This window comes from Haplochromis burtoni, unplaced genomic scaffold (genome assembly GCF_018398535.1).
Source record: "Haplochromis burtoni strain Fernald_Lab_line unplaced genomic scaffold, NCSU_Asbu1 Contig_113, whole genome shotgun sequence".
NCBI lineage: Eukaryota > Metazoa > Chordata > Actinopteri > Cichliformes > Cichlidae > Haplochromis > Haplochromis burtoni.
In genome coordinates this window covers 1,166,194-1,189,147 of record NW_024582474.1, presented here as the reverse complement: position 1 = coordinate 1,189,147, position 22,954 = coordinate 1,166,194, and the positions used below count along the sequence as shown (strand labels likewise).

General features: G+C 39.9%; 1 protein-coding gene across 1 annotated transcript; it reads right to left on the bottom strand.

Moving 5' to 3' along the window:
• Window positions 1-2,909: 2,909 nt before the first annotated feature.
• LOC102309020 (LIM/homeobox protein LMX-1.2) lies at window positions 2,910-21,937 on the bottom strand. The gene is made up of 7 exons (XM_005928993.2): window positions 21,513-21,937; window positions 20,432-20,618; window positions 10,517-10,749; window positions 10,165-10,340; window positions 9,132-9,209; window positions 5,885-5,951; window positions 2,910-4,436 (listed from the first exon to the last, which is right to left on the bottom strand). The coding sequence occupies exons 1-7, from the start codon at window positions 21,628-21,630 to the stop codon at window positions 4,213-4,215; spliced, it is 1,083 nt and encodes a 360-aa protein (XP_005929055.1). The 5' UTR covers window positions 21,631-21,937; the 3' UTR covers window positions 2,910-4,212.
• Window positions 21,938-22,954: the final 1,017 nt, after the last annotated feature.

Below are 22,954 nucleotides of genomic sequence, written 5' to 3'. Positions count from 1 at the left end.
TGCTCGTGGAGTGCAGTCAGCTTCTTCAGCCAGTAGGCGTGAACCATGTCTGGGCTTGGTGCTGTCCAACTCTTCATACTGGAGACTCTTTCTTGGATGTCTGCCACTGTGATGGTTACTGGACCCTGTTCGGGGAGGTTGCTGTGGTCTGCCCTCAGATCCATTAGCCGCTGAGCATTACCGTTATGGGTTGCATCCTTCTCCCATATGCTCTTTCAGTATTGCTCCATCTCCAGGTTTGGTGGTGCTGTTCTCATATTGTTCCCCTGCCACTGAGAGTACACCTTGGCTGGTTCTGTGGAGAACAGCTGGTTTATTCTCCTGCCTTCGACCTTTCAATGTCAGAGGCTGAACTCAATGTTCTATCCATTTAGCATCACCTCCCTAATTGTCTGAACCTCTGGAGGGCAGCACGGTGGTTAGCACTGTTGCCTCACAGCAAGGAGGTCCTGAGTTTAATTTGACCATCAGGGTTCCTCTGTGTGGAGTTTGCATGTTCTCCCTGTGTTTGCGTCAGTTCTCCCTGGGTACTCCGGCTTCCTCCCACAGTCCAAAGACATGCAGTTGGTGGGGATAGGTTAATTGATCAATCTAAATTGCCCATAGGTGGGAATTCTGGAGTGAGTGTGAATGCTGGGCCGTCTCTGTGTGTTAGCCCTGCGACAGACTGGCGACCTGTCCAGGGTATACCCCGCCTCTCGCCCTATGACAGCTGGGATAGGCTCCAGCGCCCCCTGCGCCCCTGAAAAGGACAAGTGGAAGCAAATGGATCAGTGTATCCTATACTAAAGGAGGTTACAAACGAAGTACTTAAGGATTTTTAAAAAAAAAATATTATTGAAAGAACTTAACCAGCTGTCATTATGGCTACCATGCAGATAATTCCAAGTCACTTATCTCAGTTAGCAACCTTCCCCAAGCATATTTGACTATTTTTCTGCACCTCTAGCCTTGCTGAGCACTCAGAGTGCTTTTACACTACTTTTATGACTTTGACAATATAGCTTAAAATGTGTTTAAATAAAAAGAGCATTAGTTGTTTCTCAAGGAATAAAAAAAAATAAGTAGATAAGAATTCAAGGCAATTAATTGTTTATTTTAAGTACCAACACTTAGTAAAGCAGCAAATTTAAAATGCATCCCTGATCATTTCTAACTGACCCCATTGGAAAAAAATAAATAGCAAAGTCACACTAAACACAGAATATGAACAATGTATATAGTATGATAAATAGATTAAAACAGGATGATATTGTATTTTTTAAATAGAACCTTCTTTATTTATTGTATGTGCATACTGGTGAGAAATAAATAACTTAGTCCATTCTAACATGCAAAAATGCATGTTCTTCAAGAATAGTATATGTACAGTGGGGCAAAAAAGTATTTAGTCAGCCACCGATTGTGCAAGTTCCCCCACTTAAAATGATGACAGAGGTCAGTAATTTGCACCAGAGGTACACTTCAACTGTGAGAGACAGAATGTGAAAAAAAAATCCATGAATCCACATGGTAGGATTTGTAAAGAATTTATTCGTAAATCAGGGTGGAAAATAAGTATTTGGTCAATAACAAAAATACAACTCAATACTTTGTAACATAACCTTTGTTGGCAATAACAGAGGTCAAACGTTTACTATGGGTCTTTACCAGGTTTGCACACACAGTAGCTGGTATTTTGGCCCATTCCTCCATGCAGATCTTCTCGAGAGCAGTGATGTTTTGGGGCTGTCGCCGAGCAACACGGACTTTCACCTCCCGCCACAGATTTTCTATGGGGTTGAGGTCTGGAGACTGGCTAGGCCACTCCAGGACTTTCAAATGCTTCTTACGGAGCCACTCCTTTGTTGCCCGGGCGGTGTGTTTTGGATCATTGTCATGTTGGAAGACCCAGCCTCGTTTCATCTTCAAAGTTCTCACTGATGGAAGGAGGTTTTGGCTCAAAATCTCACGATACATGGCCCCATTCATTCTGTCCTTAACACGGATCAGTCGTCCTGTCCCCTTGGCAGAAAAACAGCCCCATAGCATGATGTTTCCACCCCCATGCTTCACAGTAGGTATGGTGTTCTTGGGATGCAACTCAGTATTCTTCTTCCTCCAAACACGACGAGTTGAGTTTATACCAAAAAGTTCTACTTTGGTTTCATCTGACCACATGACATTCTCCCAATCCTCTGCTGTATCATCCATGTGCTCTCTGGCAAACTTCAGACGGGCCTGGACATGCACTGGCTTCAGCAGCGGAACACGTCTGGCACTGCGGGATTTGATTCCCTGCCGTTGTAGTGTGTTACTGATGGTGACCTTTGTTACTTTGGTCCCAGCTCTCTGCAGGTCATTCACCAGGTCCCCCCGTGTGGTTCTGGGATCTTTGCTCACTGTTCTCATGATCATTTTGACCCCACGGGATGAGATCTTGCGTGGAGCCCCAGATCGAGGGAGATTATCAGTGGTCTTGTATGTCTTCCATTTTCTGATGATTGCTCCCACAGTTGATTTTTTCACACCAAGCTGCTTGCCTATTGTAGATTCACTCTTCCCAGTCTGGTGCAGGTCTACAATACTTTTCCTGGTGTCCTTCGAAAGCTCTTTGGAGTCTGACTGTTTGAGGCTGTGGACAGGTGTCTTTTATACAGATGATGAGTTCAAACAGGTGCCATTCATACAGGTAACGAGTGGGGGACAGAAAAGCTTCGTACAGAAGACGTTACAGGTCTGTGAGAGCCAGAGATTTTCCTTGTTTGAGGTGACCAAATACTTATTTTCCACCCTGATTTACGAATAAATTCTTTACAAATCCTACCATGTGGATTCATGGATTTTTTTTTTCACATTCTGTCTCTCACAGTTGAAGTGTACCTCTGGTGCAAATTACTGACCTCTGTCATCATTTTAAGTGGGGGAACTTGCACAATCGGTGGCTGACTAAATACTTTTTTGCCCCACTGTAGATGGAATACTATATACCTTCAACAATGGGTATCAATCAGCTGGCTCACATAATACTTCACATAACAAAAATATAATATTTGCTTAACTTCTCCTTTAGAACAACTTACAGTATTATTCGGGTATCTTTACTGAGCAGCACATAGAGAAACACAAAGCTCTGTGCTTCTGAGACACTGTTTGAAGTACTTCAATAAATCTTTAAGTTGAACTAGTTCAGAACAGACAAACTGCAAAATGTTTACAATATTAGTACAGAGCATTATTATTCTTGTCCAATAAATATACACTGCTTAAAAAAATAATAAAGGAACGTGTTGAAAATATATTTTACCTCAATGGGGAAAAAATCATGTTGGGTATCCATAGTAATATGGACTATCAAGCTACAGAGGGCTGAAGTCAAAATCACTGTGAAAATTGAAGTTAACAAATGATGGCAGGCTAGTCCATTTTGTTGCAATTCTATTGCGATAACTCAGAATGATACTCATTAGTTTGTATGCCATGACAAAATCAGGGCATGCTTTTACAGTAAGTAATGAGATGATAAATCATGTCCAGTGGGATCTCCTCCCAGCTCTGAAACAGCATATCACTGAGTTCATGGACAGTCTGAGGTGCAACCTGTCAGTGTTAGATGGATAGAAACATAATGTCCAAGAGGATGGATTTAAAAAGGTGAGTGTTGGGACCACCATAACAATTCCTTCATCCTCCAGGAACTGCCTGCATACTCTTGCCACATGAGGCCGAGCATTGTCACACAACAGGAGGAACCCAGGACCCATTGTACTAACGTAGGGGCTGACAGTGGGTCTAAGGATTTCATCCTGATACCTAATAGTGGCATTGCTTAGCCAATAGAGGTGTGATAACATGAATATGCCTTCCTGGATCATCACTGACCCACCAGTAAACCAGTCATTCTCAGCCAGTCATCTCATTTCAGCCAGCTAGTAAAATTACACATACACGGCTATGAACTAACACTTTCAATACTATTACATTTTGCTATGAAACAGGACTCAACTAGTTATTATCCTAATTAACCGCCTGTCCACCAAAAAGAAAATAGCTTAAAAGGCAATCCCACTGCAACAAAACAACTTTTGAGAAACAAAGGAGTCCAGAATCTGCTTTAGGTGCGCCTTTCCTTGGATAGAGGTTAGTCTGGTGTATTTGGTTGGCCTTGGTCATTTTTAGTTGCTTGCTGTTTTGTGTCTTATGGCCAAGTAGACTCTGTGCCTTTTGTCTGCACTATTGTGGGCTCACCGTCCACAGCCTGGTAGGAGGTATGGTGGGCTGAGAAGAACTGAAACTGATGATGTGTCTTAAGAAGTATGAGCTTTGCATGGAGTGAAGACAGTCAATGGTGTTCCCCACCCTTTCATGTAAAGAGGCTTCATCTGGAGTGGCCAAGAAGCAATCATTTAGACTTGTCAGAGAGGTCTCACTGTCAATGTCATGGATGAAGTCAATACCTGTCAAAATTAGAGAAGAAGATATAAACAAGTAAAAAAAGGACCATGTAGAGAGAGTTTAATAATCTTTTATTACAAATTATACATAACCTGAGCCGCTGCTAACAAAGTTCTGTTATTATCAATGTTCTATTTAAAATATAGGTTGGAAAAAGTGCAGGGAATTGTTCAACTTATTTAGAAAGACAAACAAAAGAAACCAGAAGTAAGAGATTAACTGAACATCTTATCAAACCTTTATCTTGCAAATGTCCATTTTATTTCTTTAAGTTACCAGTTGGTTATATTCACCTTCTACCTCCTTAGTTACTACTACTACCTCAGTTAACACCAAAAATTTTTTGCTGTTCTTTGACTACTTGTTTAGACTTGTATTTATCTTCAGAAATTAGTATATCACTATGTCAGCTCAGGTTGAGCAGTCTGGAGAGAAAGAGGCACAGCTGAGATGGTTTGGGTTTGTGAAAAGGATAGTGGATATATTGCGCAAAGGATGCTGAATATAGAAGTGCCAGACATATTGAAAAGACATGTAAATATTGTATATCGTATAGAGGTTAATACACAAATAAAATTGTCAGTTTAGATCTGACATTTTATCCTGATATTATACAACACAGTGACATTATTGTCTGTTTTTTTGAAGTAGCTGTTTCTTTCATTTTCCTTTTCTATTTTATTGATCTATTCTCCTGCAGGACTTAAGCAGCACACCAATGTTAAAATGTTCTTGTACAACAACGTGTCTTACATAGAAACAAATAAATCATCATTATCATTGGCTGTTTGATCTTAAAGATGTCTCACCTAACATTTCATTTGCTAATCTCACCTTCAAACAACCGGCTGCTTGCTGCTGGGTTGCTTAGTTCGTTTGGTTAACAGCAGCGGCTTCGACTCTAATAAACCCTGTTGCCATGCCAATATTGACATGCTGGAAGTCCCTGAACAGACAGAAGCAGTGCTTGCCAAACCAGTGAGACACTTATCTAAACTGTCTGTTCATATCCACTGTGAGACCACAGTGGCAATAAGCCCACTAGCCATGTGGAACTATATTGCAGAGAGAATCTCAGCTCCCGCTTTATAGCTCTGCTGTTGAAAAACTCATATTTACCAGCAGAGATGAAATTCTGGTTTCACAACATGGGGCGTGCTAAAAACTACAAAACTGGGAGTGTTTGCTGAGTGACTTTACTCTTTTTATTGTTCCAATAAAAAATTTAATATTTCAAGCTGTCTCTCCAAATTATTGATGAATCACCTAGCTTTCTGGAATCGCTGTTATTAGAATTCTAAAGGACAGATTGTAATGACAGTTACATTTCTAATGTCCTTCTGCCCCACTGACGCAGAAGGACGTCAGTGGTGGCGCGTTTCATTTTGCTACATTAGAGAAAAGTAGCAAAAAAAAGGAACTGGAAATGCAAACAAAGATAAATCCTTACCTTGGCCTAGCCTTTGGCTGTTGTGTTGCTCCTGCTGTTGCTGTTGTCTGCGGGCTAACTTCTTCATCTGCAAATAAATAAATAGCAAACAGTTTGATACATGACTGACAGGCAAACAAGCAGACACACACACACAACCAAAAACACACATGCAATACTGTGCAAAGTCTTGTGCTGTTTCTTTATATTGTGGTTCTAAGGACCAGTAATTTTTCTAAGCAATGTTCTTAAGGTCTTTCAAAGATATTTTTTGGACATAGTTAGCACTTTAGGTACTTTGTTACTTGCAGCTCATAACTGCAACTAGAGCTGGGCGATATGAGATTTTTCATATCACGATATGTTTTTTTCATTTCAGGCGATAACGATATCTATCACGATATAAGCCAAATAACTATATTTGTAAGATTTAAATGTGCCGTTGCTCACAAGTAAAATGTGAAATAATCAGCAGCTTGTTTTTATTTAAATATTTATTTCCCATAATAAGTTCAACAGGGTAGATGTACTTAAGGAACATGAGACTTTTTCAGATAAATAAAGGCAAATATTGCAAACTACACAAAAGGCAGCCATTAAAGCGTTTAAGTTTCAAAATAGAACAAACGAAACAGACTAAATTGTCAATTCCACTTAGAAACAAAATATTAATTCTAAAAATAAATCTTAGTTTGTTTTACAGAAGAACAGACAAAACTGACTAACTTTTGTCAATATCAAATAAACTGAGAACTAAAAGGAAATTCTCAATCTCTCCTTGTTGTATAGCTTAGCTTTTCAAACAGTTTTAACAGTTACTTTAGTCTGACAAAAGCCGAATGACGAATTAGCGCTTCCAGTCAGAGACTGAGGCTACGTCCACACGTACACGGGTATTTTTGAAAACGGAGATTTTCCGTTTTCGTTTTAAAAAATAATCCCGTTGCCCGGGTATGAGTGTGGGGCAGCATTACAGCATACAGTAAAGAGGACTGTGTCATGTGAAGCAGGGCCACATAGGAGCTTGATAAGACCACTAAAGCAGACAGCCATAGAGACAAAACACAGAGGTGACTCTTGGACTTCCTTTCCTGGGCGGTCCTCATGTGAGCTAATTTCTGTTTTGAAGCTTTATTTTCATGTATGCACATGTTTCAATAAATCACGGCTCCTATTTATCATTTTCTAGCAAAATGTAAAGAAATCAGAGGTAGTTTAAGACTTTTACACAATATTGTACCAATGTATCGGTTAATATGTACAAATCAATTAAATACAAATAGGAATAAATAAGTGGAGACAGCAAAAAAATTGAAGTGTTAAATAGATTTATGTGCAAAAGAGCTATGAGCTCATGAGATGACCTGATGTGCAAAAATTATTATTACTAGTTAAAATAGGTCAGCTGTTCAAGAGTCTGATAGCAGTGGGGAAGAAGGAGTTGTTGAGTCGGGATCTTCTAGAGTTCACACTTCTAAACCTTTGTCCCGAGGGCAGAAGTGTGAACAGTCCGTGTTGGGGGTGTGTGGGGTCTTTGAGGATGGAGGCAGCTCTCTTCTGGACTCTGCGATGGTAGATGCTCTGCAGAGAGGGCAGCGGAGTCCTGGTGATCTTCTCTGCAGCTGCTATCACTCTCTGCAGGTCCATAGCAGTAGTGCTGCCGTACCATGCAGTGATGCAGCTGGTCAGGGTGCTCTCCACAATGCAGCTGTAGAACCTGCCAAGGATCTTGGCCAACATACCAAATTTCCTCAGCCTCCTCAGGAAATACAGCCACTGCTGAGCCTTCTTGACCAGCTTTGTGGTGTTCAGTGTCCAGGTGAGGTCCTCTGTGATGTAGACGCCCAGGTATCTAAAGCTGCTCACCCTCTCCACTTCCACACACAAAGTGAGTGACAGTGACAGTATTGAAGGCGGAGCTGTAATCAACAAAAAGTACCGTGATGTATGAGCCTTTGTTGCTGTAGGCTTTATCCAGTGTATTTTTCCACCTTGTTGCACAATCAAATACTGTTCAAACCTGGGGAAATCTGGCCAGGATTTCTGTTGACTGCTTACAGCTCATCCATGGTTGAGTTAGCATTAGCATCGGGTGGTACATACACGGCCGTTACCATGATGACAGTAAACTCATAAGGTATGTAGATAGGTCTGCATTTAACAGTCAAATATTCCAAATCAGAACACTGGCTGTCTACAGTCTTTTGTCTCTTTAGACCAGCTGTCATTGATCTAGATGCATAAACCCCCAATGTTGGTGAAGCAAATACTCGGGAGCGGTGGCTTAAATGTTTTTTTCTTTAACCATGCTACTGGGCCCACCCTGCAGCCTCGCTTTTGCCTCCTTTGTTTACACTTCCTTTAGGGCTTGCTGCAGGCCTGGAGTTCTTATTATGTTCTCCGGAATCCTGTGGAAGTGGTGATAGTCTGACATAGTGTTCCTTGCACAGTGTAATCCCAAACTCAGAAGGTCCTGAGTAGATACTACTCGCCATACAGTAGTAAAAAACACATACATCCACACATATACATGTAAAAAATCTAGAAAAGCAAGCACCGAATGTGGAGAGCAGTAAGCCACTGTGTCTATGTGTGTGTCGATGTCTTGTGGAAGGAGGGAACCTAACATGCATGTCTGTGGAAAGCCGGAGTACCTCGAGAGAACCCACAAGGGCACAAGGAGAGGATGCACACTAATTCATATGCTACAGAAGAAAGCTTTGAAAATTTTAAAAGCTTCTAGGTTATTGGGAACCAGATGACAGACTATTCATCATGCTAGAATTTTTAAAACACTATGTTGTTTTTTTAATTTACAAAGAAGAAATTAGTAGACATGCAAGAGCAATGAATGAGCAAGAGCAAGTATTGCATCAGACCGATGATGGACAATAGTAAAATCCCTGTAGCTAGTGAGACTATGATGAGTTTATTCTCTCAAATGCCACCAAGCCAGACAAATTAGATTAGAAACTCTCAGTACACTGAAGCTTGACTGATGAAAAACTGATTACATAACTAAGGACTTTTGGGAATAAACAGTAAGGGCCCATTGTCAGAGGATGCAATGTGGGGGGCCATCAGCGACTAAGACTTCTGTGAAACAAAGATAGTTAAGGCTCATTTTAACTATCTTTGCTTAGAAGAAGCAATTTAAAAATTGTAACTGTAGTTCAACAATGTGAATGCTTAGAAGTTACAACCACAAAATTATGAAACTAGGTTATAAATGTATAAATGCTTATAGCTTTGGGGATGTGCTCCTTACCTTTGCTCTCTGGTTCTGGAACCAGACTTGGACCACACGAACACTAAGTCCAGTCTCTGCAGCCAGGGTCTCTCTTACCTGTAAATCACAGCACAATTAAATTTTTTTATTATTATTATTATTATTATTATTATTGTCGTCGTCGTCGTCGTCGTCGTCGTCGTCGTCGTTGTTATTTTATTATTATTATTAATAAAAATAATATTAATAAAACAATTAATACTATTAGTATTCTTACTTTTTTATTATAACAAATACATTAAAAAAAAAACCCAACATGCTTCCATTAAACAAACTCTTCTGGGCTGTAACTGTGTAATGCATTAACCAGTTTTCTGGCAGTGCAGGCATTTGCTAGTTTTTATTAGCTTTAAATTCTACTACCCTCAGTGTCACCCTTGATAGAGGACAAATGTAGACACACCAGCTCAGAAGTATAAATAAAAACACACACATATATACAACAACATAATCTATTACAATGTAGGCTCTACAGGGTTTCAACCCTCAAGCGTCGATGCAGGACTGACAAAACCCTATTTTAAAAGAAAAGAAAAGAAAATGACAAAATGTTGCTTGGAAATAAGATAATTTTCATGACAACATAAGTAAGGTTTTGTGCTTAAACATATTAATTTTCTTTGCATATATGTGTTAATAAGTTTAATGAAGTCTCAACTGTTAATTCATTCAACTCCTCATTTTAAATTTGGGTTGTTAAAGGTAGAGGAACTCATTTTTAAGTTTCAGTGTTAAAATAATTTTAAATATTTGCTTGGCTGGTTGTCTGGGGGCCTTTTCCTTCATATTTAAACTGCTACTTTTATTAAGAACATAATACTGTTTTTCTACTATGACTAAGAAATAGACTTGAGGTGACTGCTGTTAAGCATTGATGCTATATAAACGAAATGATACTGAATTCAAATGTAATGTAAGAAATGAAATGCAATGTAATTGTAGTACTTGATATGTGCTTTTTCACTCAAATATACCAGTATACAATTATAATATACTCTATACCTCTACTCACCTTTCTGCAGGGTTTGGAAGAAACCTCAAAAGAGGCCTTAAAGGCTCTCTGCTGCGGGGTGGTCAGGATGGTGCGTGGGCGTTTGGGCCTTAGGGGTTCTTTGCTGTCACTGCTGCATTTCCTGACTGATAGGGTTTTTTCTGATTTCACATCCTCATCCTCATCCTCACTCTTATCTGTCACCAGACACAAATAATTCCATTAATCCCTTTGTTTAATTGTTGCTGCAGATTTGACCTGAGTTCAGTTTTTTGCATTGCATGGGAATTTTCCATTTCTAGATAAAGTCATCAATTAGGTACGTTCCTTTTGATTCAGTTCTTTTCTTTAATAATCTGTTATAAAATATTACCTGAGTCTGTGATGTCTGGACCGAGTGTACTGAGCAGGGCCCTCTCTCTCTCATAGTCAGTCTTGCACAGCAGCTGACCTTCTTTCAGTACAAACTCATCTCCTTTACACAGCTGGCGCTGGCAGACACAGCAGCAGAAGCAGCTGAGATGGTAAACACTGTCCAGAGCTCGCATAACAAACTCTGTGGGCGCTATCTTTCCAAGACAGTTGCTGCACTCCACAGCAAACAACCTGAGCACAAGGGGAAGGAAGAACAGTGTTATTGATGCAGCATTTTTAGGGAAAATTGTGTTTGACATATTTTTCCTTGCAATTGAATCATTCTAGCAGTTATGTTTCTCCTCCAACAGAGTGCGGAGGAGGAGCAATGAGATAGCACAAACACAAAAGCTACCAAGCTAAATCTAATAAAAGTTGTTTTGCCTTCTGACCATAATTCAACACATTTTGCTGCTCAAATTGAAATTCGGGTGAAAAATTATTTGTCACACTGAAAAACCTGCTAGTTTCACCGATTATTTTCATTTGAATGGGTTTACAAACTGGCGTACTCAAACAACAGTTTTCAACAGTATTTAAACACAAGAGGCTTCTCTTTAAAATGTCTTCTTTCTACAGTTTTCTCACCATCCCATTACCACTGAAGTGTAAAGTTATTTATCAATTTACAGGATCTCTGTGGCTTTTAAATCACAAAACACTAAGTTTGGTGGATAATTTTCCATAAATTGTTACTTTAATTAAGGTACCAAAGTAACACCTGGGTTAAAAAAAACTGAATCTAGTTTTGGTGCTACTTTTCTGTTACTTTTAGCCACAGCTAACTTTTGTCACAGGAAGCGTCGGTTACCTTTGATTCCACTGAATCACAACCAAGTCTGAATTTCATGGGTGTGTTCATGTCCTGCTAACAATAACTGGAGCTTGCCAATCTTAGAGGCCAGTAGTTTTGTTTTTCTTTTGGTTGTTTCTCTATGAGCCTCTGGTCTAATGGAAAACTGATTAGACCAGAGGAGACTAGTGTGCTATACAAGTAGCTGTAGGATCTGGTATCACTGCTCTGAGAGATGGCTTTTGTACAATGACAATAAAGGGCTGGTCTGTTCTAGTTACCATTGGTATCTTTGTGGTAACAGCACATGAGCTTCTGGACTGGTTCTTATACAACTTGCCTCATTCACCCGTGTCTGTATGTGTGTGTGTGTGTGTGTGTGGGGTGTGGGGGGGCATGCAAGAACTGAATCTTGGAAAAGAGTTAAAGAGTGGGAGAGGAGGAAAGAGGTAGCATTAGGCAGGTACACAAGAGTTTGGACAGCTGCACTGTTCCTTTCTAATGACACTATCCTTCTCTGTTCAATAGTTTTTTCTCCCATTCCCCATATCTCATTGATCTTCTCTCTCAACCTTTGTCTTACCATCTGTCAATTCAGAAAGTGAGAAGAACATTTGCCATCAAGGCTCTTTAAAAAAAAAAGATGGACAGAGTATATAAAGTATAAGACATTGCCTAGTAAAATTAACAAATAAAAATACACCGCAATCTGGTTCAAATCACTGTAATTGCAATGTATGCTCATACAGAGTTGTGTAACAGAACCACGACAGGCCCGATGACGAGTTCATGGTTTTCAGCATTTCTTTATTTAACACTTTTATTCTCCTGGTCGCTGTACAACAACAGTCGGCTGCAGCTCCGCCGCTCACAGCCCGACACATATCAACAACAACAACAACATAACAGACAGCACAGCTTTTTATGCCGGCAGAGGCGTGATTGCAGATGCCATGCGATTGCATCCATCTCCCCTGCAACAACACCTCAGACCACGCACTGCCGAAGTTGATACACTCCTCATTAAATGGATATAAGCACTAACCCCATGGTGTGAAGGGATAACTAAGAGGGATAGAAAGAGTTGAGTGAAGGTAAATTGCTACATGCTTACAGAACACACTATCAGACAGGAAGGGCTGCTTGCCCTTGGGTGTATGATAACAGGGTGCTCATTTTCATGCATGAAAATAAAACATCCCTGGTAACAACTGTAAGGTAGGGAGGGTTTTTCTCATACAGGACAAGATCCCTGACTGGAGGTTAATGACTGCTGTCATGTGGAAGGACCCCGAGGAGAACAAATCAAGTCTAAACCATGGCACCTCCCCATCAATAGCCAATCAAAATTATTTCCGGTTGTCATGTGTCTGATACAGGGGTGGGCAATCTCAGTCCACGAGGGCAAGTGTCCCTGCAGGTTTTAGATCTCACCTTGCGGTGACACCGCCCCTCTTGGACTGAGATTGCCCACCCCTGGTCTAATATATGCTTTGAATTATGAACTGTGCTTCACTTCTCCACGTGCAGACTGCCTGACATTGAGAAGTCCACAGCTGTGCAAGCCAAATCTTTAACTGCCTGATAATTGCTAGATTGTCTCCTGAACTACTCTCAGCAAAAAAACGAACACAACACCTTGATTCACTGAGTTATCAATAGTGTGAGCAGTTACACAACTCACCAAGAATGTTTGCAATGCTGTTAACAGATAAATTTGCATAAGTAAAGGAAATTAAAATTCAATTGAGTTCAATTTTATTTATATAGCGCCAAATCACAACAACAGTCGCCTCAAGGCGCTTTATATTATAAGGTAGACCCTACAATAATACATACAGAGTAAAAAACCCAACAATCATATGACCCCCTATGAGCAAGCACTTTGTGACAGTGGGGAAATAAAAAATCCCCTTTAACAGGAAGAAACTTCTGGCAGAACCAGGCTCAGTTAGGGGCGGCCATCTGCTGCAACTGGTTGGGGTGAGAGACCACAGCTTCTCTGCAACTTTAAAAAAACAAAACTTTTCAAGCTTGCATAGACTGCAACAGTTTAAATCCTTGTTTATACCTAAACGTGTAATTTTCACATCCTTTTGTTTTTCAGTTGTTGTGGGCTTTCATATATGCTGTAAACAAAGTGTACTAAAGTAAAATAAAAGCCTGGAAAGAAATGTGTGGAAAATACATTGTAAGAAGGGTTGGTTAAACTAGTCTACACCCCTAATAATTGTGAATGAAGGGGAAATATTATTTATTCTTTCCTCTGAAATACCCCAAAGATACATTAAAAAAAAACAAAAACAAAACTTTAAAAACATTATATACTGTTTCGCCTTGCCAAGTATCATCAGGAATCGGTAAGTATGTTTAGGCACTCGAAAAATAAGTCCCATGCTGTATTATACAGTGCAATGTGTCATCTTTGAAAGGCAGAGTGAAAACGTCTTTCTCTTTGCAAGCTTTTAGTTAGATTTAGAGGCAGGCAAAAGCAAAGGGTTCATTTTTTTTATACCAAAACACTTTGAGTCTGTGTCATATTTGGAATATAAAAATTATTTTTAAGATCCATATTGTGAGAATCACACATTTACTTTTGTTTAATATTATACAGAAATGACAAAAGGGTTTTTCCACTACTCCTACTCCCTTTTTTCACCGATAGCTCTACTGATAGCTGAGATCATTACCATGCTAAAAACATGTTGAAGTGAGTTTCTAGAGAATCTCTAGGCTTTACTATGAATTTTTGAGCTTTCGCTGAACAAACAGCAAATCCATTCTCTGAATACTGATTTTATTTTCCCTGCCTCCTTCATAGACATCTTTTGATTACTCTGGCTAATTAAAAGTCCATCAAGCTGCCACCCAAAGCCACCACCCACTCATCCACCCAACCTCCTCTTTTAGGTCACCCAGCTCCATGAAGAGGGAGAACAAACAAGACAATAGTGAAGGAACACACACAGTCTGTTTTTACTGCTTCATTCTTTTCCCTCTCCTCTTATCCTCTTTAATCCTGTACCTCTTTATGCTTATTAAGCTGCTGGAAGCATAGGGCACAGGTCCAATGGGTTAAAGCTCCACCAAAGAGTTGACTCTAGCACTGAAAGGCCAAAAAGAACTGAAGAGGACTTTGCGTGATTGCACTAATGGTAGTTTTCTATGTTTATAATTCCATCTATCTATCTATCTATCTATCTATCTATCTATCTATCTATCTATCTGTTTTTATTTCATTTTATTATTCACATTATTATCTGATTAATTATTATGCCAGAGCTGACAGTGGGTTAGAGCCAGGTTGGTGAAAGATGGAAGGAAGAAGAATGGAAAACGAAATTGAACAGAACCCTAAACTGACTCTGGTAGATGTCCTCACCCCAGACAGGGTGTAAAAAGCAGTGGTGTAGGAAGACCCGCCTCATCCCTTCCGTACTTGACAGTGTTCAAGGTCGACTGTTTTGTGCATGTGTTGTATGTGAGTGTATGAGGTGTAAATGAGTATGACTGTGTGAAAACTAGAGTGGTAATAAAATTGAGGGGACAGATGCAACATGAGAATATGATTGCTGGCCTCTCCCTGAAAACCCTCAATGTCTAAGGTGCAGGTAAAATAGCAACGAAGAGGCGACTGGAACTACGTCATCAACCTCATCCACCAACCTCTGGATAACACAACTGCCCCCAAGCCCTAAAAAATAAAGTCATTATAGCTCATGTGTCATGTGCTCTCATTACTTTATTATTTATTATTTGTTTCATTAATATAAAAGTAACTAGAACTTAAAACAATCTCCAACCTGAAGTCACGTCCCTTCCCAGGAAAACTAAAGGAAGAGGAGAAAGGGAAGTAAAATCTGAAAGGAAACTGTAACGTCTACAACGGACTCCGTGATATAACACACTATTTAGACACCATCTCCAACGGAAGTAACACGATATCGTCCTCTCAAATCCACACACGGTGTGCACACTGCTTTGAAAGGCCCAACAGCTTTGTTTGCTCTCCTCTTTTTCCCCTTTATACGCTGTGCCCACGACTATGAGGAGAAACACCTGCTGTCAGAGGGAGGACAAATCCAACAGAGAAAGGGGAGCGAGAGAAAACCACACACATACAGCACCATTGCTGTAACAGTTGTCAGAGGGATGTGGGGGGGAGGTAGACAACTGTGCGTGGAAGGAGAGATTTCTTACACCCCACTGCAAGGTAAGGAAAAGCAAATCCGGAACCAACACCAGCAGCAACCGCCGTCCCCAGTCTGGCTCAACAAGTTCCAACAAGCCCATCTAAATGTCCGGTCATCTTGATGTTACACTGTCACACAAAGATTTTTCTGCTTTAACAGCGTGGCTTGTCATTAATAAAACAGCTGTAGCAGTAAGAAGATAAAGAGGTAATTTCATGACACAAATCAGTACATATTTAAAACACACTTTACCTGAAACACTGCTTTTTGTGTTGTCTGTCTGTCTTTTGTCTCTTTCTAATGTGACAGCGCCGACTGGGCTGTTAAATGGGCGCAAGCTGTATTAAAAACTAACTCATCTCTCTTGTGAGGAGTTTCTTGCTAAGTTCTGCAGTGTTTTTGACAAGGGTTCAAACCTCAATGCCTCTGCTTTTTTCCCTGAGGCCATTTGTCTATTGGTCTTTGGGTTCTGGCAGAAGACATGGGATTGGAGTAAAAGGCCCCTCATGGAGCTTTCCTATGCACTTTAAATGGTGAACTAAAATTATATCCTCGCTTGAATCCCCGCCCTATAAGTGTTTCCAAGTCACTGCTCTCAATGGAAAAAGACTATTCAACATAACTCACAAAACCCAGCTGGCAACTCCCACTGTGTAAGGCAGGGGTGCCCAATCCCAGTCCTCGAGAGCTACCGTCCTGCAGCTTTTAGATGCATCCTTGTTCCCACACACCCGAATCAAATGAATGGCTTGTTATCAGGCCTTTGCCAAACATGATGGCATGCTGAAGAGGTAATCAAACCATTTGATTCAGCTGTGTTGGAGTAGGGATGCATCTAAAAGCTGCAGGATAGTAGCTCTTGAGGACTGGGATTGGGCAGCCCTGGTCTAAGGCAACCACACAGAACAAATATGCTTCTATCTATTTGTTGCACCACTCGCTCCTCTCGTCCTCGGTCATTCATGGCTAAGAGAGAATAATCTCAACACTAAATAGAGAAAAAAAACATTTATTTCTGGTTGGAGCAGTCACTGTCATCAATTCTGTTTGAAAAATACTATCCATCATTCTCCTCTTAGCCTCCCCCATCTCCACCTGATCTAAATGGTAAATGGCCTGCATTTATATAGCGCTTTACTAGTCCCGAAGGACCCCAAAGCGCTTTACACATCCAGGCATTCACCCATTCACACACTGGTGATGGCAAGCTACATTGTAGCCACAGCCACCCTGGGGCGCACTGACAGAGGCGAGGCTGTCGGACACTGGCGCCACCGGTCCCTCTGACCACCACCAGTAGGCTACGGGTGAAGTGTCTTGCCCGATCTAGCTTCAGTACCCCGTGTATCTTGTTTAGATGAAGTATTTTTTAAAAAAGCCCTGTCTCTCTTTCTCTTCCTCCTCACAGAATTTACTATCAACTATCAATTTGCTATCAACCTTTATCCTAGTGGACCTTTGCCCACCAGCAGTTTATATAGTTTATCCAAACAGGAAAAAGAAGACATGGAGAAATACATAACAAACTCACTGACTAACATTCTTTCTGTCTTCCAGGCACTTGTCAATGACGCCATTCGGGATATCATTAATCACCTTGTTTTTGCCTACTTGAATTACATCACACAATTCCTTACATGACATTGTGGCTGTGGCTCAGGTGGTAGAGGAGATCAGCTACTGACTGGAAGGTTGGTGGTTTGATCCTTGGCTTCCCCCAGTCTGTATGCCAAATATCCTTGGGAAAGATAGTAACCCCAAGTTAGCTCCATCGGAGCATGAATGAATGTGTGTGAATGTTGCTTAGACTGCACTTGTGTATAGAAGAAAGTGCTTGGGTGAATGAGGCATGTTGTATACAGTGCTTGGAGTACTCCAGGAGAGAAGAAAAGCGCTATCAGTCCATTTACCTTGTGTTCGTTTGTCTTATAGTCAAGCATCTCAGTCATCACTGATGCCGAGTTGTAGATCACCTGCTTGGTTTCGGTGATGATCGCAGTAGAGATTGTTTATAGTGCTGTAGTCACATCTTGTAGAAGACCTTCAGATGATATGGTGACCTTCAGAGTGGACAATGGTGCTTTAAGAGGAGCAGACAGGCCCAAAGAAAATCCCATATAGAGATAATGTGACAGTAAGTCAGCCCGCTATCAGTGTGCTGCTCCTGTCTGGAAGACGCCTCAATACAACAGGCAAGACCACCAAGCTGCAGGATTCCCCCTCCAGCAACACAACAAATAGTGGGAGTAACACACACATTTAATGAAAGCTCTTAAAACATGTGGTTATCCCAATTGGGCTTTCATCAAATCAACAAAGATGAATAAAAAAGAAGGTCAGACACTAACTAGCGAGAAACAGAAAGCCAAACAGAACAACATTGCCATGTTTTGCTTAGCAGATAAACTCAGGAGAATTTTCTTAAAGCATGACATCCCTGTGCACTTCCCACCCAGTGACAGCCTCAGACAAAAATTGGTTTATCCCAAGGACAAAACTCCCAAAGACAAGCTAAACAACATAGTGTCTGCGTTGAAGTGCAGCAAGTAGTGCTCAGACCTCTATATTGCAAAAACCAATGAGCCACACTATAAATACATGGCACAGCATAAAAGAGCCACCTCGACAGGACATGACTCAACTGTCCATCTGCATTTAAACAATAAAACTTAATTTTTCAAGGATGCCGATGTTCAAATTTTGGACAGAAAAGACAAATGGTTTGAAAGAGGAGTAAAGTAAGCCATTTATGTCCAGTGTGAATTCCCATTTTTGAACAGAGGGCTTACGACAACAACTGTCTGTCACTACAATGCGATTTTGAGATCTTTTCCCAGCCACCCTAATGTCCACTCACATCTTGCGTTAGGTGATCTCAAGGGCATATGATAGGGTGAGGCAAGGCAGTGGTTTCACCTGAAACCTCTGCTGATAATGACCCACACCCCTTTTCACACCTATCTGCATGTGATGAGGCACATGATCAATAGTGGGTCAACGATGCTCTCAAGGGACAGTCCCCACTTGGGTTTATTATAATGCTCTATTGAAACTCTTGCAGTCAGTGCGATTACTGGCTCTTGTATGTTCAGTAAAAAATCCTGAAAATAGTTTTGTGATACATGCCACCAACAGGTTTCCAACAACATTCAGCTCTTTTACTCATTTTGAGTGGCTTTAACATAAATACATTATTTTCACTATGAAAATGAACAATGGTTGTGCAACTAATTATTAATTATTTATCAAATGTGTAGCCTATATGCTGTCTTTAAAGTATTAAAAAATAAAACTAAGGAAAAAATGGTATCAATTAAAATGTGTTTCATAGCCTACATCTGTCACCTGATGCCTTATCCTCTTAATTTTATTGAACCTTAATAGCAATGTTAGTAGAAATGCATCAAAGGCTAGTTTTGAGTGGCCCCAGGTCTGGATTCCAAAAGAAAAAGTAACAGAGTAAAATAATACAGTTTATTTAAAATTGTCTTTGTTTGGTATGCTTAACCTGTAGTGAGAAGTTGCAAACAACAACAAATACATTAATTCATTAATTGAAAAAAGAAAATTGTGGAAAGACATTTCAGAGAAACCACGCTTCATTTGGTGAGAACCGTCCATGTGCAGATAAAAGAAACAGAGCAAATTCACAACTGGTGAGCAGTTCGATCTTTATGTCATCTTAGAAAAGACACTTAGACTGCCATTTGCTTTAGACGGGTGGTGCACGAAGACATTCACAGTAAGGTGTTCAAGTAATTGATTGATTGATTGATTGATTGATTGATTGATTGATTGATTGATTGATTGATTGATTGATTGATTGATTGATCATTTATTTCTAGCATGTCTGATATGAGGTTTCCAACTGATTTTATTGTCAAGTATCAATGCTAAGAAATCTCCTATATATATATATATGTGTGTGTGTGTATGTCTAGTGCATTTGTTATTGCTTCAGTTGCTTCAGTTATTGCCAGTGAAGTTGAGCTCTTTACTCTGAATCCATGAATCCTTACTTCATAGATACCATCAAAGATGGGCTATGACATCTGCAGCAAATTGTCCCAATAAGCTACTTTCAATATGATTAATTTACACAGATGACAGAGTAGTGGCTCCATAGGTTTACTAATACCTCAGGTTTACAGATTTACCTCACAATCAGAAGATCCCCAGTTTGATAAGAGACACAAATCCCTTTGTGGGCAGGGTAAGTGGCATTTCTAGACAAGAGTAGAGGCACCTGATTAAACTGTGTTATCTTCCGTTAAGGCAGCTCCATACAGACGTTTTATGATGAAAGTTTCTAAATAATGAATCTTTTGATAACAAAGATTACAGACCCCTATGATAACACGCATCAATTTCTTCTTTTATTTTCTATCTTCCAAATAAGGTAATAACTAAACTTTAATTTCTAACTCCTTAAAAGAACGTTTACATCAATGCACCACAGTGGATACTTAGAACTGTATTAAAGAGATTTCTGGGATGCCAGTAGCTCCATTTAAAATAAAATTACTGGAAGCATTACAATTAATTATGGAATTGTTAAATTTTAATATTTATTATTTTATGAATCAAGAATAAACGCCTTTCAAAAACAAATAAATAAGACATCTTTTAGGAGTCAAGGTGCACATGGAAAAATGTAACCCGTAAAAAATAAACAGAAAGGCACTTCCTTCTTTTCACGTACTAACCAATGTGCTAGGACTAAACAACAAAAAAGCCAGATTATAAAACGTGCTCAAGGTTAAATTTGCATAAAAAGCGCCTTCAAATAAACAAAAACAACCCAGTTTATACTCTTTTCTTTAATTTGAGCCACTGGCTGACTGGGCCCACAGAGGCCAAGTCCATGGATACAGAGAAGCGTTCTTACTGTTGGTAGTCGCCCTTGCAGTACGGCTTTGTGTCTCTGAAGTAGCAGGTGTCGGTGAGCGGTTGCTGGCACGCAGCGCACTGAAGGCACTTCTGGTGCCAGGACGCGCCATTGACCCTCATCAGGAAACGGTCTGAAATGATCTGCGCGCAGCCCTCACACACGGCCTGCTGTCGAAAGTCAGCGCCTGATTGACAACAGAACAGACATGAGCCGCATGAACGAGGAGGCTACAGCTGATGTAAAAGGGGAGAATGCTCCCAAAACTGCGACTGTGATTTGCACATAGCCCTGTAACTCGGGAATATGAATTATTTGTTAAATGTCCAAGTCATCCAAATAAAGCGCTACCCAGACGAACCTGCATGTCACAAAGCTCTTGCTGGAATATAGAGGTCATCATGTACGCGCACAAAAAATATATGTCCATTCTACTGGAAAAAATCTGCAAACCTGGTAACAAAAAAATAAATTCACTTCTTTTTTGCGAATACATAAAAAATGAATTTCTTCTCTTGTTTATTTATACGTTTTCCCTAGAATGGTTCGTTTCAGTAAATCAAGAGAATCGCCTGAGTGAATAAAGAGGACAGAACCTGCTGGGGTTGTATATTCGTATTAAACACTACTTATATTTTTATAACGACTAAAGAATTCTCTTAGAGGTTTATTCAGAAAACTAGTGGGAGAGTTTCAGTGTTGTACGCCATAAATGAACACAGGGATTATTCATATCTCTTTAAATCGAAACATAATTTTGAAGACAACAACATAAAACATAACTAAATAAAATGAACAACAAGACTACACAAAACTGCCCCAGAAGCATGAAATATAACAACGTAATTTGAAAGAGTTTTTATGTTAGAAATTATGCGTCGTAGCAGCAAACATGTTTCATAAAATCAAGTGGAGAACATGTAGCCATAATAATATCATAAAAATGTAAAACTGAAAACACAGTCTCGAACCTGGACAGACACAGAAACAAAGGCGTTGCAAAATTAGCTTACACTCTTCCAAACCTGTCAGGAGATGGGAAAGCCGACCATCCCGTTGTGCAGGCAAAAAAGAAACTCACCGATCTTACCATCCAAAGAACTGGTATCGCTCCGCAGTTGCTCCTTCATTTTAAAGTCATTCAACATCTTTAAAAACGTAGTGGAGTTAGCCTTGCTGTTCGATTCGCGCTTCTCCATATAATAGCTACACTTGTTGCAATTCCCATAAGCCGTGAGATCCAGGCCTGTGGCTCGTTTTTCACATCTACAGTCTCTGCTGCCTGAGAGTAAAATATGGGCAAAATCAAGAGCACATAAATGGTCGCAAAGATGAAACCTTCAACAAGTTTCCACCTCTTGTAAGTCAAGAGGTCTGCACTGAAACTCTCAAGCACCCCTGAACTTGATATCTCAGCCGTGATCTCTCTATACAGGGCAACGGCAGAGATATGAAGCCTACCCATGCTCTCCGGCACAGCATTTTCTTGGCACTGCTGTGGATAGATCCGCCTGCACACAATGGAAGGAAAGAACAATCCTTTCCAAACTGTGTTGTTTATATGCGACAACTGTATCAGTCGGCAGACACCCCACATATGGTGGTGGCCACAAAAAATGAATTCGTTTGCGTTAATTGTTTACAAACGAATTAAACTCAAAATACAAATAATAGACGGGGCATCGTGACACTCATTTATAATATGTGCAGTTTGACACAAGCATGTATCTCTCTTTCTCTCGCTCTTGCTTACAATCAAGCTTTCAAAGTAAATACGAGTAACTACATACATGCAACAATAAATATAATAATATATTTATATTATAAATATAATATAAAAATAATATAAATAAAAAATACTCCTAGCTGGTGTTATCAACTTGCAATATAAAAACAGAAACAATATCAAAAATATTTTTGCAATACTAAAATTGAATGAAAATGCTAACTTGACAAAATTGAGTCTACAACCCGAGTAACATAACGACTACAATTTCTATCTAAAACTATTTCTTATCCATATTATTAAATATGCAAAATTGGCGTTTAGTGCCCTGTCACGTGACAGCTCTAAACGTCTCCATGCCTAATGGTAATCTATTCACGTGAAAGACAGGTTTGGAGCAGATTATCAGGATGAATTCTCCTTAAATCTGTGTAGCCTGATGCCCCATAAACCCACAGCCTGCTCTCAAAAACACACACACGTTCACTTTTGTTTGGCATATGAAATACATCTCACCAATCGTCATATAACGTCGCATATTGTCATACATACAAACTATGTGAGGCGCAGTAAAGAACGATTTGTGTCAGCTGTGTGCGATTTTGTTCGCACAGCCCTCACTGTCACATGTGGAAAGCGTCAGGATATTTGAAGAGCATGAGGCTTTCACTATCGGGGAAAAATCATTTTGACAAATGAAGAATGTGAGCAGGTCAGGCTTGATACTGAGCCTCAGCACGGCGGAGGATTAATTAAAATAGACAATTTTAGTAAAATATTACTGAAATAAACAAGCA

Bases quoted from the DNA above. Each gene is read 5' to 3' on its own strand.
- LOC102309020 (XM_005928993.2), bottom strand. From the start codon at position 21,630: ATGGAGAAGCGCGAATCGAACAGCAAGGCTAACTCCACTACGTTTTTA. The intron at 10,341-10,516 runs GTAATATTTTAT...GTCTGGTGACAG, and splicing joins TCCAGACATCACAGACTCAG to ATAAGAGTGAGGATGAGGAT. The intron at 9,210-10,164 runs GTGAGTAGAGGT...TGTGATTTACAG, and splicing joins CTTCCAAACCCTGCAGAAAG to GTAAGAGAGACCCTGGCTGC.